General features: G+C 41.5%; 1 protein-coding gene across 1 annotated transcript in view; it reads left to right on the top strand.

The window, feature by feature from the left end:
- Positions 1–20,329, top strand: part of C5 (complement C5) — a 97,386-nt gene that overhangs the window by 30,265 nt on the left and 46,792 nt on the right. The window contains exons 12-20 of the mRNA XM_086414021.1: positions 1,046–1,249; positions 2,168–2,377; positions 2,498–2,647; positions 4,225–4,354; positions 6,227–6,289; positions 7,738–7,935; positions 9,629–9,719; positions 11,200–11,273; positions 12,202–12,341. Of these exons, the coding sequence (XP_086270147.1) occupies positions 1,046–1,249; positions 2,168–2,377; positions 2,498–2,647; positions 4,225–4,354; positions 6,227–6,289; positions 7,738–7,935; positions 9,629–9,719; positions 11,200–11,273; positions 12,202–12,341 (1,260 nt within the window). The remainder of the gene's footprint in view (positions 1–1,045; positions 1,250–2,167; positions 2,378–2,497; positions 2,648–4,224; positions 4,355–6,226; positions 6,290–7,737; positions 7,936–9,628; positions 9,720–11,199; positions 11,274–12,201; positions 12,342–20,329) is intronic.

Below are 20,329 nucleotides of genomic sequence, written 5' to 3'. Positions count from 1 at the left end.
TTTTCTCTTGCATTAGTAAGACTGTATTAAAATCTAGAAGCATGAAATAGGAATAGCAGTGAAAATTAGTGATAGAAAGTCTCTCTTTCCCGCTTCACAGCCTTTCGTCTCTCTTCAGGGCCACAAAGGGGTCAAGTGTGGAAACCTCTCTTTTTTTCTAGCTATGTGAATCACTGTATCTGAAAGTTCACTTAATAGTCTCGTCTCCCAGCAAATAACATTTAGGTTCCCAACTCCAGATAAAAAATAACTTAGTAATGTGTGTCAACGACATCGACAGCATGTCAGCGGCACAGATTCACTGTCGTCTGCTGAGCCCGTATGAGGTGCCAGACGTCATACTAAGAGCTTTATGTAGAACACACTCAGTACCCATTTAATCAGCTCTCGGAATCAGAGAATATTGTCTTTGCCATTTTGCTGCTGAGGAAACAGAGGCTTACCTCTCTTGTGGTTAAATAACTTATCCAGACTTAATAAATGATGGCCCTTGAATGCAAACCAATGTATATCTCACCCCAGATATTAACCCCTCTGCTGTCAAAGGCCGATATCACTGCCATGATATCATTCCTGCTCCACTCTGAGTTTGTAAGCCCTTGTCTGTGCCACGACTTCACAGTGAAACTGGGCCAGAAAGTCTGTGTGATGTCCATTCATAACTCCTGTCCCCAGTCCTCGGGACCTGCCCACTGCTACCCCTGTAACCCATAAGAAAAGAACCCCAAGCTTGCCAAGACACTTCAAGAAGGATGCCAATATTTGCTCCATGAGCATCATTCTGTTTTCACTGCACCAGACTTTCCCACCATAACTCACAGTCCCATATCATCCCAGCTGCTGTCCAGAGCCTTTGTAAAGTTATTTGATACCACAGCTGTACAAACACATTGGAGGAGTGGATTTCTTTTTCTTTAGCAATTGGTGTTGTGAAATTTAGAAATGTATAAAGCAAAGAAAGGAATTTAAAAGGTATGTTTCACAGAAAACATACCTTTACATCACAGTCCATGTATCTTTGTTTAACTTTTTTTTTCCTTTTCAGATCAAGACCGAGGATCTAGATCTTCCCGAAGAAAATCAGGCCAGTGAAGATTACCGAGCAGTAGCGTATTCATCTCTCAGCCAAAGCTACCTTTATATTGACTGGACAGAAAACTATAAACATTTGCTTGTGGGAGAACATCTGAATATTGTTGTTACACCCAGAAGTCCGTATATTGACAAAATAACTCACTACAATTTCTTGGTAAGTATAATAGTGATTATACTTACAATTATACTTACAATTTACCTGATTGTCCTTTGCTTACAGAGAAGTGTTAGAATGATCCCTGACATATGTTCTCACAAAGCACTTCCAAGAACATCACCTAAATGAATAGTCAGTTTTTCAAAAGCCTTTGAGACAGAGCATGATTTTCATGACTATTTCACAGAAGAGGAAACTGAGGGACAAAGGACTTGAGACTCACCACAGTCATTCAACTTGGAAGAGAAAGGTTGTGATCAGAACTGGGAACCTCTGATTCTCTGTGTGACGTGCCTTTCACCAAAGAGAGTGCGATTCCTCAGCAGAGAGAGCCTGATTAAATTCCCACATTACCTCTGCTCTACTTCATGGCCACAGATTGCATACATAGACACGTTTAAAATACATACATTTCAGTGTAATACAGGAGGGACCCAAATCCTGCTCTTAAGGGTTGAGTCATTTCAAACCTGCTCCAGGAATATCCTTATTACATCACTTACATTAAACAGAGGTATCAGTCAAGGCTGTCAGTGAAAGCTAGGAAAGAATGTACAAAAAATGTTATAGGCTTCATGACAATTACCAAAGAAATGGGATTAATTATTCTGATGTTCGGGCCAAACAAGTGATGATGACTTTCTTTTCAACAGTTTTAAGGAGAAAATTTAAATGACATTTAGTTAATTCCTGAACTGCACCCCTTCATCTGCACAGTGGAGACAGTATTCCCATCCTTCTGGTTATCATGGAAACTAAAAGAGTTAATTGAACATGAAGTTCCTGGCACATTGTAGGCCCTTGCAATGTTAACTTTCTTTTTCTTTAACATAATTTCTACTCCCACTCCCAAGCTCTATCCTAAAGCAAAGGTTATGTTTTGTAATTCCCATTTCTGCTGCTGTTTATTTTTAGATTTTATCCAAGGGCAAAATTGTTCACTTTGGCACAAGGGACAAACTTTCGGATTCAGCTTATCAAAGCATAAACATCCCGGTGACGCAGGACATGGTCCCTTCCGCTCGCCTCCTGGTCTATTACATCGTTACAGGAGAGCAGACTGCAGAATTAGTGTCCGACTCAGTCTGGTTGAATATTGAGGAAAAGTGTGGCAACCAGCTTGAGGTAAGCCACAAATTATAAGTCCCAGTCAGATTTTCTCCTGAATAAAGGGGCTGCAAATGCAGCTATCTGTGAAGTTTTGTGTTGTACAAATGATTATTTTCTTTTCCAAATGACCTTTAGGTTCATCTGTCTCCAGAGACAGATGCATATTCCCCTGGCCAACGTGTATCTCTTAATATGGAAACTGAGTTGGATTCCTGGGTGGCTTTAACAGCAGTGGACAGTGCTATATTTGGAGTGCAAAGGACAGCCAAGAGACCCCTGGAAAGAGTTAAGTAGTGTGTGGCCTTCATTCCTGGGGTGGCCCTAGGCAGTGCTTCACAAATGGGGCCATTAGGGTAAGTTGTGGGGAAAGAACTAAATGAAGACTAGACTTGCTTTTCTACTGATACAGTCTTCTCAGAACAGGGGCTCTTGGGAAGGTAAGCCATCCTCACGTTAGTCTCTAAAGCCCAGGTCTATCCTTTTTTACTTTTCCAAGTATGGAGTTAAGCACTTTAAAAGCATATGATGATGATAGTAGTGATCATGGGGCCAGAGTACCCCTGATTGGTAGGTTTGGAGATTTGGGAGCAGGGGACTTTACAGTAGCAGCACCAGGGAAGAATGAATAGGCAACCTCTGGGGGATTTTGGCTTTTGTTTATTTTTTTTAACTCATTAAAATCTGTGGCCCAGAAATCTGAAAATTATTCATTTACTCTGAAAGTGAAAGTGAAAATTGCTCAGTTGCGTCTGACTCTTTGTGACCCCATGGACTATACAGCCCATGGAATTCTCCAGGCCCGAGTACTGGAGTGGGTGGCCTTTTCCTTCTCCAGGGGATCTTCCTAACCCAGGGATCAAATCCAGGTCTCCTGCATTGCAGGCGAACTCTTTACCAGCTAAGCCACAAGGGAAGCATAAGAATACTGGAGTGGGTAGCCTATCCTTTTCCCAGGGGATCTTCCCAACCCAGGAATCGAACCAGAGTCTCCTGCATTGCAGGCGGACTTTTTTCCTCTAAGTTCCCATTTACCTCCCCTATGTGAAGTGAAAGTTGTTCAGTCGTGTCCGACTCTTTTCCACCCCATGGACTATACAGTCCACAGAATTCTCTAGGCCAGAATACTGGAGTGGGTAGCCTTTCCCTTCTCCAGGGGATCTTCCCGACCCAGGGATTGAACCCAGGTCTCCCGCTTTGCTGGCAGGTTCTGTACCAGCTGAGCCACCAGGGAAGCCCTTACCTCCCCTATGCTCTGCTACTATTTTCTAGACTTGAATTTCTTTGAAGAAGGAAGAAAGAACTGAGAAACTATTAAGTTAAAAATATTCAGAAAGGAAAAATTATTTGGAGTCAAAATTAAAACTGGGAAAAGCCTTCCCCCAAACAAATTCTCATTCACTTAGAACCTAGCGCCCTCTTTCCCAAAATACGAGAGATTGTGCTGTTTTTTTTCTTTCAGTGATTTAAAAGCTAGCTTATTAATTCACTTATTCATACGTTCACTCATTTATTCTTTTTTGGACATTATATTGATTACAGTATGCACTCTATGTACAAAACAGCATGGGTCGATTTCAAAGCATCGTCTCATCAAAGCTTAAAACTTAGTTCTTGATTTCATTTTGAATAGGCATGTATTTTTGAAAACAAAAGAACAAACTAAAGGAAGGAAGTTGGGAAATTCGGTCTTTGGCCATTTGATAAACGATAGGCCTGTGCATTTCACAGATTTGTTAGAGTCATGTAACAGTCTGTACCTTTAGTTTTTCAGAAGAATGATCTCCATATCTGATTAGGCTTACTATTTTGCCCTTTAGGAATTGTGCTAAGAATTATTAAATTAACTAAGTACCTCTGAATAGGTATTTCAAACTTTAGAGAAGGGTGACCTGGGCTGTGGGGCAGGCGGTGGCCGAGACAATGCAGAGGTGTTCTACCTAGCTGGACTCACTTTCCTCACCAACGCAAACGCAGATGACACCCGAGAAAACGGTAAAACACACCGCTTTTTGTTTATTCTTCAAACTGGTTACTGGAATTTACATGAACAATTTGCCTCCCAGACATCGTTGTTGTGCCTCCTCCAGAATAATTCACTACACTGATCTTACGGTGACGTGACTAGGTAACTCCTCTGTATAAACGGTTTCACTAGACTTCAAGATAAAGCACAAATTCTTTTCTGTAATACTCCAGGCCCTCTGTGATCTTCTCCCCGGCTCTTTGCAGCTGTTTCTCACCCACTCTACGTGACCTTAGGTTTATGCCGTAGAGAACCAAGTGTAGCTATGGGTGGCGCTAGCCTATTTTACATTATTAGGACTGCTTTCCCTTTTATTAGCCTGCAGAAGCTAGTGGAAGAATCCTCTCCTCTATGCAACCTCTTCCTCATAGAGAATTGATCATTTCCTCTCCTTTAATCGGGGGACTACTATAGGGCTAGATCTATTTATAAGTAATTTAATAGAAGTACATCACTCAGTTCAGTTCAGTTCAGTTCAGTCGCTCAGTCGTGTCCGACTCTTTGCGACCCCATGAACCGCAGCACGCCGGGCCTCCCTGTCCATCACCAACTCCACTATACAGCCTTAGACTTAGTGACCCATCTGGTTTCGGTCACTGCACTGGGAACTCTTTAAGGGCAAGGACCACACCTTAATCGTTTTATTTCTGTGGTTTTAAAACTGTTCATCATTATACTTGATACTATTATTTATAATAAAATAAGCACAGAAGATAATTAAAATAGCATCAGATCAGATCAGATCAGTCACTCAGTCGTGTCCGACTCTTTGCGACCCCATGAATCGCAGCACGCCAGGCCTCCCTGTCCATCACCAACTCCCAGAGTTCACTCAGTTCACGTCCATCGAGTCAGTGATGCCATCCAGCCATCTCATCCTCTGTCGTCCCCTTCTCCTCCTGCCCCCAATCCCTCCCAGCATCAGAGTCTTTTCCAATGAGTCAACTCTTCACATGAGGTGGCCAAAGTACTGGAGTTTCAGCTTCAGCATCATTCCTTCCAAAGAAATCCCAGGGCTGATCTCCTTCAGAATGGACTGGTTGGATCTCCTTGCAGTCCAAGGGACTCTCAAGAGTCTTCTCCAACACCACACTTCAAAAGCATCAATTCTTCGGCTCTCAGCCTTCTTTACAGTCCAACTCTCACATCCATACATGACCACAGGAAAAACCATAGCCTTGACTAGACGAACCTTTGTTGGCAAAGTAATGTCTCTGATTTTCAATATGCTATCTAGGTTGGTCATAACTTTCCTTCCAAGGAGTAAGCGTCTTTTAATTTCATGGCTGCAGTCACCATCTGCAGTGATTTGGAGCCCCCCAAAATAAAGTCTGACACTGTTTCCACTGTTTCCCCATCTATTTCCCATGAAGTGATGGGACCGGATGCCATGATCTTTGCTTTTGAATGTTGAGCTTTAAGCCAACTTTTTCACTCTCCACTTTCACCTTCATCAAGAGGCTTTTGAGTTCCTCTTCACTTTCTGCCATAAGGGTGGTGTCATCTGCATCTCTGAGGTTATAAAATAGCATAGCTAACAAAAACTTGGCTCACTCCTAAGGGCTCAGGTATTTCCTTGTAATGAGTGAACCAAAAGGGTTATAGGATCTAAAACCAAACTCGGATCAAACAAGTCAAAATGTGTAACAACAGATTGTGGGCCCCTCCAAAAACAAGTCGCACTGAGATGTGAGTGTGCAGAGCTTGGTCAAAACCAGGTTCTCAGTATTTGTTGAATGAGTTATGTGAATGTTAAAAAAAAATAATTTCATGGAATTTTGTGTTTTTTGAGATTTTTATCCCTTTCCCCCCTCCTTTTTTTCTTTATCTTTTTAAAACAGATGAACCTTGTAAGGAAATTCTCAGGCCAAAGAGAATGCTGAAAAAGAAGATAGAGGAAGAAGGTATTATAAAGATTTCATGTGATTGTCAAAAGGTTATGATCATGTAATTCAAAAGCTGGGAAAAATTAAACATCATCTAATTTCTCCTCGTTCCGATGAATGGGTGAAAAGGAAGCTGTATACAGACACCTAGCTCGTCTCCCTCGGAGACTCATCTAAACAAGCCCAACAGGTCATTCGCCAGAACCTTAATCCAAGGGAAACAAGTCTTTGTTATTTCTATATCTAAAATATAAAAGATTAACTTTTATTTGTTACAAATATTTCCTCTCTGCAAACTTCATCTAGTGACTAAAATTACATTCTTCCATTTTATTCTAACAAAATCCATGGTTTAATTAACTTTGAGATATACCTAGATGTCTATCTCTTCTTGCATACTTTTATTTATTTTTTATTTTTTTTATTTCACTTTACAATATTGTATTGGTTTTGCCATATATCAAAATGAATCTGCCACAGGTATACATGTGTTCCCCATCCTGAATCCTCCTCCCTCCTCCCTCCCCATACCATCCCTCTGGGTCGTCCCAGTGCACCAGCCCCAAGCATCCAATGTCGTGCATCGAACCTGGACTGGCGACTCGTTTCATATATGATATTATACATATTTCAATGCCATTCTCCCAAATCATCCCACCCTCTCCCTCTCCTACAGAGTCCAAAAGACTGTTCCATACATCAGTGTCTCTTTTGCTGTCTCGTATACAGGGTTATTGTTACCATCTTTCTATTGCATGCTTTTAATACTTAAGAATAAGTTGGATTATTGGGAGGAATAAGCCCAACAGAAATTATTTTTAAGTATTATTTAAACAGAGATATGATAATTGGCAATGATACAGTAGAAAGAACACTGAACCAGGAGCCAGTGACCTGAGCTCAACCAATAAGGATGTTTATAGTAATACAATAATACTTTGCATTTATATATGAGTCATTTTAATTCTGGCTTTCATTCTGAGTTTTAATGATATCAAAAGAGAGATATTGGTTAATCCAAGCATTTATGATGAAGGATGATGCCACTGGTGAAGGTGTACAAACTACAAGAAACGTTTGAAAAAAACAGGATATTTAGCTTGAAGAACATACTTGTATAGTGATAACTATCTTCAAATGTTTTGCAAACTTCTCAGATTAACTTACTTTATTCAAAAGGGCGCTGAATCCAAGGTGCTCATTTCAAAAGCCAGTACTTCAGTTAGTTGCAGGAAGCCCTTAAACATTTAGTGTGCATCAGAATGGACAATGGACTGTTTCATGAGGCCACACTCTCCCCATTCCTATGGTAGTTCCACAAGGAGGCTGGACAGTCTACCAGCCGCGACTGTTGTGGGCCAGGGGTCCTGTGGCAGCAGAAACCGGGTATCCCTTGAGAGCCCTTCTAAGCATGAGATGTTTGACTCTATGCATAATCAAGGGCATTTGAATTATGATCATTTCAGCTGCTAAATACAGAAACGCATGGGTGAAGAAATGTTGTTACGATGGAGCCCATCGGAATGATGATGAAACCTGTGAGCAGCGAGCCGCTCGGATTCAGGCAGGCCCCATATGTATCAAAGCTTTCAAGAGCTGTTGTGCCATCGCAAGCCAGTTCCGGGCTGATGAGCATCACAAAAATATGCAACTAGGAAGGCTGCGTAAGTTTGGCATTTTCTATTGGAAAATATGGAAAATTTGATGTCACTTTATGCTGCCAAAAAAGGCAGTGTTCATGCTCTACTTAAAATGGAAAGTAGAAAAGATAACTTGTGAATGCTCTTAAGAAAAAAAATTGTTGTCACTTTGGGGAATCAGAAGAGGTGAATACAGAACAGAGCAGAGCGCTCTCGTCTGTAGTTAAGACCCAGACAGGTCTGAAGCTGACTCAGCCCATAAACGTGAATGGTTTTTCATCCTCTCTGAGCCTCACTCTCCTCATTTTTAAAGCAAGAAACTTGGGCCAGATGATATCTAATATGCCTTTGGGTTCTACAATTTCATGATTCTGTGATATTACAACCATTAAAATCCCGTTTGTACCTATACTGACCAAGTATAGCAGAAGATTTCAAAGTGTAGCATTAAGTCAAATGTACTTACGTACAAGTTGAAATCATATTTCAATTGAAACCACCATATACATCTTCAGAATTAACAGGTTTTCAGAACTTTTAGGACTTTCAATTCATTCACATACAGTCAAAACAAACAAAAACGGAACGATAGACCCTGCTTGACTGTTTTGCTTAACAGTACATCTTAAACGTTATCGTTCTGAGTGGGTTTATTTCTGCAGAAATAAACTCCTGTGGCCATTTGTTGAAACCAAGTCATTAGATAGATGTAAGCTGTTTTCAGACTTTTGCTTATTACGCGCAGTATTTTGTATGAACAATCTAGTGCATATCCCTTTCTCGAGGTCCAGGTCTTCAACTCTAACCATCTGGGTTGGCATCAGTTGCCTGGAATTCAGCCTCTCCAGTTCCCGCCTCTGTTCCTTGTTCTAGACAGCTTAGCCTCCCAAATCTCACGCCTGGTGTTGCAACTCCGCTGGGGTCTGTATGGGTTTCTCTCCCTGCTCTGAAGCCTGTAAACTGCCTCCAGATAGTAAACCTGGATAATTTGGGGGTTTACCTAATCTGTCTCCCTTCCCTGAGGGATCCCTGATCTGGCTCACTTAAGCTCTAATATCTGAAAGCAAGCTATTGTGTCTGGTTTTCTAGTTTTTTTTTAAGGCAGAGAAGTAACTCTAGTCCCTATCAGAACATCTTGGACATAAGCAGATATTCTGCTCATTTTTATTAAAGGAAATATAAATAAATGTCTGCAGCAAGGCAAAGAATCACATAAACTTCCCTATTTTATAAAATAATAACAATTGTTGCAATTTTTAAATGTAAATAACTTTTTAAAATTTTACTTATTTATTTATTTGGCTGCACTGGGTCTTAGTTATGGCATGTGGGATCTAGTTCCCTGACCAGGGGTCAAACCCAGGTCCCCTGCCTCAGGAGCCCAGACTCGTAGCCACTGGATCACCAGGAAATCCCTGCAATAGATAGGAGCAGACTTCATAGACTAGTTAGTATTCTGTACAATTTTCAGAACGTGAAACATTTAGCAATTTAGAAAAAAATTTATTAAGTATATTTTTATGCTTTATTCATTTTGTCAGTGCTGCTAGTGGAGAAATCCTAAGGCCTTTATTGTTCTATTTTGAAACTGCTAAACAAAATGTTTCACTGACCTTTCAGAAAATACTTAAGCTATTGATTAATGTCTACATTTAAAAATTCAGCCCTAGGTAGAATTTTTGCTGTTTTTCCATAATCATATATACTTTCCCCCCAGATATAAAGTCTCTTTTACCAGTAACCAAACCAGAAATAAGAAGCTATTTTCCAGAAAGCTGGCTATGGGAAGTTCATCGTGTCCCGAAAAGGTATTATATTTCTTTGACATTCCTCTGAAAAATATGGGAAAATATAACCAAAAATCTGGAAGCTACCCATTTCCCAACAGTTTATTTAGGAGTTAAGATCATACCACCACTGGGTCGAATTTTATTTTACTTTTTTTTTTTAACATGTGGTTTGCTCTGAGAATTAGCTTCATGGCAAGGTCAGCTCTTGGGGAAGAAGGGTCCTATCCCACTCAACGTCATTCCATTTAAATTAGTCTTTGCCGAGCACAGCTGTGTGCCTTACGCTGTATCACACAGCTGTTTTCATCCTGAAATACCTGTAACTACAAAACAAACATTGATTACTAGGGAGCAAGGTTCTGCTCTTGTTAAAGTCCCTGTTCAACACTTGCTTATGGACTGCCTACTCTGTACCAGGCACTGGAGACAGTGCTGCTTCCCTGCACATCACCCTTCCTCAGGTGGCCAGGAGCGGGGATGGACGGGATCTCAAAGCACAGACTTTCCAAGGAGCAGTCAAGGCAGTGAGTTCTGGGCCTGACATCCGACTTCTTCTGGGTCCCCTGGTCTCTACCCTTGTCCCGCAGATTCCTCCTCCACAGTGTTGTCCACTTCATCTGACTTTGCCCCTTGGCTTGCATTTCCCTTCCTAAGCCTTTCTACCACTGTTCCCCCACCTAATGACTGAATGTATTACCCCTTCAATGAACCCTGTTACACATATCACGCAGGATAATAAGGTCCTGTTTACCCAACTACCTATCACATTAAAATGTAAATACTTCCAGAGTAAGGACTAAATTCAGACCAGTTTTTTATCCAATACCTGGCATAGGGTCCAGCTTGCAGAGGCCCTAAAACGAATGTGTTGAATCAATGCACACTGCCTCTGAACTTTTTTTGTTTTATTGGTACAATTTATTTACTGAATATAGACTGTGAACTAACTGCTTGAGAGAGAACAGTATCAGTGAGTGCTGTATACTCAGTATTTAGTGCTATGCTTGACACAAAGTTGATGCACAATCGTTGTTTTTTGAACGAGTACAAGCTTGAGCTTCATCAGAAATTTTTAGTTACGTCAGCTTTGTGGTGGGCAGTTTTAAGGTACATTAGTAGTTTGCTTCCCTATTTTAGAACACCCCACACAATACACAGCCCATGGGGTCACAAAAGAGTGAGACACGACTTAGCAACTAAACAACATGATAAATGTAATTTTTTCTTTGAACTGTATGTTTTGCAGTGTTTCAAAGGTATCCTTCCGAGTTTGAATTCTCACCATACCAGTAAAATATGTAAAAATATGGAACAAGTATAAGAGTCACTGGATATATTTTTCTTGCTTGATTTCTCCTTAATACCTGTTGTGATTTTGTTCTGGTGTGATTTTTTTTTTTCTTTCTTCTAAAGTAGTATGAGGCAAAAATTCTGCAAGTTGTCAATTTTGGTTAGTGAATGTCCCATTGTATTTGAATATCAACATTTTAACTTTCAGGAACCAATTGCAGTTTGTGCTACCTGATTCTCTAACTACCTGGGAAATTCAAGGTGTTGGAATTTCAAATGGCGGTAAGCAAATTGAAGTTATATATTTACGTGAGAAGTGATTTGATTTGGCAAAGCGCAGGGTTTTTAAAATTACGATCTTTTTGGTTTATCCAGAACTTAAGGGGGCCGCTTATTAAAGTCTATTTATAATGTATTACAAGGAGGCTTAGAAGCGCTCACATCTTGGACTGTATCCGTTTCCTCTTCTTTCTTCTATGAGTCATCATTTTATCAAGACTGAGGTGAAGCCCCCACTTTTCTTGTTTTATTCTCAGTGACTAGAAGATGGAGTAGAGTTAGATACAAATACAGGATTTCTCTCCTGGCCTAGTCCCCTTCTGTGGTGATTTAGTGCAGATACTTTATAAATAACCTCAGGCCCGGCTTGTTTGTTCGCTTGCTGTTTTGTGTTCTTATAAATCTTGGCTTCCACAACCAAAATTTGATGCCTGTTAAATGGAACCTATAATGAGTATCTAAAAAAGAGATTTGGTGCTTTAGTTAGTAATCATTCTCACTCCTTGAATAGAATTAAATACTTTTTGGACAAACACAGTTTTCTGTTAATACCAGAATTACTGAATGAAGATCAATGATATAAGAATAGACCTTAAACTTTCTCACCGCAAGAAAAACATTGTGTAGTGCGTATGGTCGTGGATGTTCCCTAGACTTATCGTGGTGATCATTTACAATGTGCACAGATATCGAATCACTGTGTCGTACACCTGAAGCTACTGTAATGTTATATGTCAATTACAGCTCAGTTTTTAAAAATCAGTGCATAGAAAATTCAAGGAAAATTCCATAAGGATAATAGGGCAGAGAAAAAACATGATCTGGCATTCATTTTTCCTTGAAGCAAAGCAAATCTGAGACATTTTAGTACTGATAAGGTATTATGGGAATTCCCTAATTCGCTTCAACTTTGCTTTTACTTGGGCTGAAGGTATATGTGTTGCTAATACTCTGAAAGCAAAAGTGTTCAAAAGCGTCTTCCTGGAAATGAATATACCATATTCTGTTGTACGAGGGGAACAGATCCAACTGAGTGGAACTGTTTACAACTATAGAACATCTGGAATTCAGGTAAGTAAATATTTATGGTATGTTCAAATAAATGGGAAAAAATGAAGATGTCCCTAGTCTTCTGAGAATTCTATTAATGGAATTACCATGTACACAAAAAATAAAAACTCAGTGAAGGGAAGAAGAAAAGTTAAAATTATTCATACAATTCCTGTTAATGAAGAACACGAGTCCTAAGATAATCGGCATGCTGTGCAGGCTCACTTTGGTTCATCCTTCACCCTGGACTTTGAGTTTCCTGATTTTGCCTCTAACAACCCTTTCCTGTCCTCTTTGGGCCATTCCCACTCTTCACTTTGCACATCTTGCCTTCCCCTTGGAAAACTTTATTTCAAACCTCTCACCTATGACACAACCTCCTGCCTGTCGTGACTCATGAACTTGATACTTTGTAGGTACTGTTCTACAGCAACAGCGCTACTGAAACTTCCAACTCATGGACTTCACTACTTTTATTCTTCATTAGCCCTCTCAGGAGAAGTGATGGCGCCCCACTCCAGTACTCTTGCCTGGAAAATCCCATGGATGGGGGAGCCTGGTAGGCTGCAGTCCGTGGGGTTGCTAAGAGTCGGACACGACTGAGTGACTTCATTTTCACTTTTCACTTTCATGCACTGGAGAAGGCAATGGCACCCCACTCCAGTGTTCTTGCCTGGAGAATCCCAGGGACGGGGGAGCCTGGTGGGCTACGGTCTACGGGGTCGCACAGAGTCAGACACGGCTGAAGTGACTTAGCAGCAGCAGCCCTCTCATGCTAAAGCCTTTACTTCACTCCTCATTCAGGTTAGAATTCATAAGCCATCATTGTAATCTCACTGATTAAAAACATGCCAGCTCTCTTTATCTTCTTTTGCTCTGGGTACACTCTGTGAAAAACTCCAACCTTGGTCAGATCCACCATTTGTCTTCTTTTTGCCAACACATTTCTAAACAGAATTATGCATTAGGCTGACTGATTTCACTTGAAAAATCACATTCGCAAGACTTTATACAGGAACTCGATGCAGTCTGAACATCTGACTTTATTAAAAAAAAAAAAAGCTGTGATTTCATTCTTAGACATAAGTATTCCAGTGGCCTCCAAAAATTTTGCTTATACCTCCCTAAATTTTTTTCAGAAAAAAATGTACCCCATTGGCACGTTTTAAATTGGCATCTAAAATTATTCATCATAAATTCAAAGAATATGCAAATCTATAACTTTGGAAACTCTGCTGCTGGTGCTAAGTCACTTCAGTCGTGTCTGACTCTGTGCGACCCCAGAGATGGCAGCCCACCAGGCTCCCCCGTCCCTGGGATTCTCCAGGCAAGAACACTGGAGTGGGTTGCCATTTCCTTCTCCAGTGCATGAAAGTGAAAAGTGAAAGTGAAGTCACTCAGTCTTGTCCAACTCCTGGCGATCCCATGGACTGCAGCCTACCAGGCTCCTCCGTCCATGGGATTTTCCAGGCAAGAGTACTGGAGTGGGGTGCCATTGCCTTCTCCGTTGGAAACACTTAAGTATTGATATTTTAAAAATAAAACTATCATATCAAACTTTTATAGAGCAGAACCTAAATACCATAACAATCCATTTTAAAATATGCAAATAAACTCATTAACAACAGATTATATACCATTCCTTTTATCTGTGAACTTATATTTCCATTCCACTCTCCTAAAGTTATACGTTTTAAGCTTGAATGTTTTCTCTCAATTAATCATACTCTGATACAACAAAAATATGTACATACACTGAAACTGAATTATTTTAAGTTTCCTGATTATAAGATTCTAAATGTCAAGTAATTGCTTGCTGATTTAGTTAACAATGTATTTGGGTTTTGGTAGGTATTATCCTGAATTTGGGCTTCCCAGGTGGTGCCAGAGGTAAAGAACTTGCCTGCCAGTGCAGGAGACTTAAAAGACTCAGGTTTGATCCTTGAGTCAGGAAGGTCCCCTGCAGGAGGGCATGGCAACCCATGGAGAGAGGAGCCCGGCCAGCTACCATGCATAGGGTCACAAAGAGCTGGACACAACTGAAACGACTTAGCAGGCACATCCTGAATTTAGAAATTACTGTAACGGAAACTGATGCCGGGAAAAAACTCTGATGCTGGGAAAGATTGAAGGCAGGAGGAGAAGGGGACGGCAGAGGATGAGACGGTTGGATGGCATCACCAACTCGATGGACATGAGTTTGAGCAAGCTCTGAGAGTTGGTGATGGACAGGGAAGCCTGGCGTGCTGCGGTTCATGGGGTCGCAAAGAGTCGGACATAACTGAGTGACTGAACTGACTGTAAGGGAAACTGACCTGCTTACAATATTGAATATTTTACATCTCTTCATTCTTTTGCTTCATGTGCTAGGTCAGAGGTCAGCAGTCTGTGGCCTGTGGGCCAAAACTGGCCTGCTCCCTCCTCTTCTATGGCAGATAAGCTAAGAATGTTTTTCACATCTCTAAAAGTTTGGGGGGAGGGGGGCGGGAAAAAGAAGAATATTTCATGGCACATCAGAATTATATGAAATTCAAATTTCCGTGTCCATGAGTAAAGTTTAAAGCTACACTCATCTGTGTGTACTATCCATAGCAGGGTTTGGTAGCTGTGACACAGACCACGTGTAGTGCTTTCATTGCACTGCACTACTGCTCAAAGAGCAATGCAAACTGCGATGACATGATTATAACCAGACACATCTCATGGTATTGCCATCTTTTATTTCTTTTTTAAATTGTCAGTGCATTCTTCGTCACATCAAAACAAGAAACAAGAACATCCACAATATCTTTGGTTCAGTTCAGTCGCTCAGTCGTGTCCGACTCTTTGCTACCCCATGAATCGAAGCACGCCAGGCCTCCCTGTCCATCACCAACTCCCGGAGTTCACTCAGACTCACATCCATCAAGTCAGTGATGCCATCCAGCCATCTCATCCTCTGTCGTCCCCTTCTCCTCCTGCCTTCAATCTTTCCCAGCATCAGGATCTTTTCAAATGAGTCAGCTCTGTGCATCAGGTGGCCAAAGTATTGGAGTTTCAGCTTCAACATCAGTCCTTCCAATGAACACCCAGGACTGATCTCCTTTAGGATGGACTGGTTGGATCTCCTTGCAGTCCAAGGGACTCTCAAGAGTCTTCTCCAACACCACAGTTCAAAAGCATCAATTCTTCGGCACTCAGGTTTCTTTATAATCCAACTCTCTCATCCATACCTGACTATTGGAAAAACCATAGTTTTGACTAGATGGAACTTTGTTGGTAAAATAATGTCTTTGCTTTTGAATATGCTATCTAGGTTGGTCATAACTTTCCTTCCAAGGAGTAAGCGTCTTAATTTCATAGTGGCAGTCACCATCTGTAGTGATTTTGGAGCCCAAAACAATAAAGTCTGACACTGTTTCCACTGTTTCCCCATCTATTTCCCATGAAGTGATGGGACCGATGCCATGATATTAGTTTTCTGAATGTTGAGCTTTAAGCCAACTTTTTTACTCTCCACTTTCACTTTCACTTTCATCAAGAGGCTTTTTAGTTCCTCTTCACTTTCTGCCATAAGGGTGGTGTCATCTGCATATCTGAGGTTATTGATATTTCTCCCGGCAATCTTGATTCCAGCTTGTGCTTCTTCCAGCCCAGCATTTCTCATGATGTACTCTGCACATAAGTTAAATAAGTAGGGTGACAATATACAGCCTTAATGTACTCCGTTTCCTATTTGGAACCAGTCTGTTGTTCCATGTCCAGTTCTAACTGTTGCCTCCTGACCTGCATACCGATTTCTCAAGAAGCAGATCAGGTGGTCTGGTATTCCCATCTCTTTCAGAATTTTCCACAGTTTATTGTGATCCACACAGTCAAAGGCTTTGGCGTAGTCAATAAAGCAGAATAGATTGTTTTTCTGGAACTCTCTTGCTTTTTCCATGATCCAGCGGATGTTGGCAATCTGATCTCTGGTTCCTCTGCCTTTTCTAAAACTGGCTTGAATATCTGGAAGTTCACGGTTCATGTATTGTTGAAGCCTGGCTTGGAGAATTTTGAGCATTACTTTGCTAGCTTGTGACATGAGTGCAGTCATGCTAATTTGGGCTTTTTTTAATGAAATGATGTAGAGACACGATTCTATTGCAGTCCGCTGAAGAGCTTTCATCTTGGGTTGCAGTTGGCTTAATCAATCCCAAATTTGGCAATCTCAGTCCAGTTCTTTTAACCTTTAGCTAGGATGCTTGGAGACTGTGCTGTGCATAATTCAAGGGTTGGCCAGGTTTGAGTAAAGTTTATACACAACTTGGAACTCCTTCATTTTTCCACTGTGGTGGCTGTGCTATACTCTGTCCCTGGGTTCTTCAAGCCAATAAGATGGTAGGTTCTAACAGGGGTTCTCAAGGAGAAGACTCTTGAGAGTCCCTTGGACTGCAAGGAGATCCAACCAGTCTATTCTGAAGGAGATCAGCCTTGGGTGTTCTTTGGAAGGAATGAAATGCTAAAGCTGAAACTCCAGTACTTTGGCGACCTCATGCGAAGAGTTGACTCATTGGAAAAGACTCTGATGCTGGGAGGGATTTGGGGCAGGAGGAGAAGGGGATGACAGAGGATGAGATGGCTGGATGGCATCACTGACTCGATGGACATGAGTCTGAGTGAACTCCAGGAGTTGGTAATGGACAGGGAGACCTGGCGTGCTGCGATTCATGGGGTCGCAAAGAGTCAGACATGACTGAGCGACTGAACTGAACTGAACTGAACAGAGGTTCAGCTACTTCTCAAGGGACTTGCCCATGAATGTCCGGGAGTCTCCGGTGGAGGGGTGGGTCGGCAGTGGCCTGCTGCAGGATTGGGGCACTGAGGGCAGCAGTGCTTGGGGCCTTTTGAAGGAGGTCGCTTCATCACCTCCACCATAGTTTGTCCTCAGATCAAACAACAGGGAGGGAACACAGCCCTGCCCATCAACAGAAAATTGGATTAAAGATTTACTGAGCATGGCCCCACCCATCAGAACAAGACCCAGTTTCCCTCTCAGTTGGTCTCCCCATCAGGAAGCTTCCATAAGCCTCTTATCCTTCTCCATCAGAGGGCAGACAGAATGAAAACCACAATCACAGAAAACTAACCAATCTGATCACATGGACCACAGCTTGTCTAACTCAGTGAAACGATGAGCCATGCTGTGTAGGGCCACCCAAGATGGATGGGTCATGGTGGAGAGTTCTGACTAAACATGGTCCACTGGGGAAGGGAATAGCAAACCACTTCACTATTCTTGCCTTGAGAGAACCCCATGAACAGTATGAAAATGCAAAAAGATAGGACACTGAAAGATGAACTCCCCAGGTTGGTAGGTGCACAATATGCAACTGGAGGTCAGTGGAGAAAAATAACACCAGAAAGAATGAAGAGACGGAGCCAAAGCAAAACAACACCCAGTTGTGGTATGCCTGGTGTTGGAAGTAAAGTCCGACACTGTAAAGAGCAATATTGCATATGAACCTGGAATGTTAGGTCCATGAATCAAGGCAAATTGGAAGTGGTCAAACAGGAGATGGCAAGAGTGAACGTCGACATTCTAGGAATCAGAGAACTAAAATGGACTCAGTTCAGTTCAGTTCAGTTCAGTCACTCAGTCGTGTCCGACTCTTTGTGATCCCATGAATCACAGCACGCTAGGCCTCCCTGTCCATCACCAACTCCCGGAGCTCACTCAGACTCACGTCCATTGAGTCAGTGATGCCATCCAGCCATCTCATCCTCTGTCGTCCCCTTCTCCTCTTGCCCCCAACCCCTCCCAGCATCAGAGTCTTTTCCAATGAGTCAACTCTTCACATGAGGTGGCCAAAGTACTGGAGTTTCAGCTTTAGCATTATTCCTTCCAAAAAATGGACTGGAATGGGTGAATTTAACTCAGATGACCATTATGTCTACTACTGTGGGCAAGAATCCCTTAGAAGAAATGGAGTAGCCATCAGAGTCAACAAAAGAGTCCAAAATGCAGTACTCGGATGCAATCTCAAAAATGACAGAATGATCTCTGTTCATTGCTAAGGCAAACCATTCGTATCACAGTACTCCAAATCTATGTCCAACCAGTTATGCTGAAGAAGCTGAAGTTGAACAGTTCTATGAGGACCTTCAAGACCTTCTAGAACTAACACCCAAAAAAGATGTCCTTTTCATTATAGGGGAATGGAATGCAAAGGTAGTAAGGCAAGAAATGCCTGGAGTAACAGGCAAATTTGGCCTTGAAGTACAGAATGAAGCAGGGCAAAGTCTAACAGAATTTTGCAAAAAGAACGCACTGGTTTTAGCAAACATGCTCTTCCAACAACACAAGAGAAGATTCCACACATGGACATCACCAGATAGTCAACGGAAATCAGATTGATTATATTCTTTGCAGTCAAAGATGGACAAGCTCTATACAGTTAGCAAAAACAAGACCAGGAGCTGACTGCAGCTCAGATCATGAACTCCTTATTGCCAAATTCAGACTTAAATTGAAAAAACTATGGAAAACCCCTAGACCATTCAGGTATGACCTAAATCAAATCCCTTACAATTATACAGTGGAAGTGACAAATAGATTCAAGAGATTACATCTCATAGACAGAGTGCCTGAAGAACTATGGACGAATGTTCATGACATTGTATAGGAGGCGGTGATCAAGACCATCCCCAAGAAAAAGAAATGCAAAAATGCTTGTCTGAGGAGGCTTACAAATAGGTGAAAAAAGAAGAAGAAAAAGGCAAAGGAGAAAGAGAAAGATATACCCATCTAAATGCAGAGTTCCAAAGAATAGCATGGAGAGATAAGAAAGCCTTCCTCAGCGATCAATGCAAACCAATAGAGGAAAACAATAGCATGAAAAGACTAGAGTTCTATTCAAGAAAATTAGAGATACCAAGGGAATATTTCATGCAAAGGTGGGCACAATAAAGGACAGAAATGGTATGGACCTAAGAGAAACAGAAGATATTAAGAGGAGGTGGCAAGAATACACAGAACTATACAAAAAAAAGATATTCATGACCCAGATAACCACTATGGTGTGATCACTCACCGAGAGCCAGTCATCCTGGAATGCAAGCAAAGTCAACTGGGCCTTAGGAAGCACCACTACAAACAAAGCTAGTGAAGGCAATGGAATTCCAGTGGAGCTGTTTCAAATCCAAAAAGATGAAGCTATGAAACTGCTGCACTCAATATGCCAGCAAATTTGGAAAACTGAGCGGTGGCCACAGGACTGGAAACAATCAGTTTTCATTCCAATCTCAAAGAAAAGCAATGCCAAAGAATGCTCAAACTATCACACAATTGCACTCATCTCACACGCTAGCAAAGTAATGCTCAAAAGTCTTCAAGCCAGGCATCAACAGTACAGGAACCGTGAACTTCCAACTGTTCAAGCTGGATTTAGAAAAGACAGAGGAACCAGAGATCAAATTGCCAACATCTGTTGGATCATCAAAAAAGCAAGAGAGTTCCAGAAAAACATCTACTTCTGCTTTATTGACTATGCTAAAGCCTTTGACTGTGTGGATCACAACAAATTTTGGAAAATACTTAAAGAGATGGGAACACCAGACTACATGATCTGCCTCCTTAGAAATCTGTCTGCAGGTCAAGAATCAACAGTTAGAACTGGACATGGAACAACAGACTGATTCCAAATCAGGAAAGCAGTATGTCAAGGATTTTTCTCGTCACCCTGCTTATTTAACTTATATGCATTGTACATCATGAGAAATGCTGGACTGGATGAAGCACAAGCTGGAATCAAGATTGCTGGGAGAAATATCAATAACCTCAGATATGCAGATGACACCACCCTTATGGCAGAAAGTGAAGAAGAAGAGTCGGACATGACTGAGTGACTGAACTGAACTGGACCTGAGGGCAGCCACCATCAGTCCCTTAAGTTCAGTTCAGTTGAGTTGCTCAGTCATGTCCAACTCTTTGCGACCCCATGGACTGCACTATGCCAGCTTCCCTGTCCTTCACTATCTCCTGGAGTTTG

This window comes from Bos grunniens, chromosome 8 (assembly GCF_055505025.1).
Source record: "Bos grunniens cultivar Pamir isolate PY7600 chromosome 8, Bosgru_T2T1.0, whole genome shotgun sequence".
Classification (NCBI taxonomy): domain Eukaryota; kingdom Metazoa; phylum Chordata; class Mammalia; order Artiodactyla; family Bovidae; genus Bos; species Bos grunniens.
This window is presented reverse-complemented; position numbering and strand designations above follow the sequence as displayed.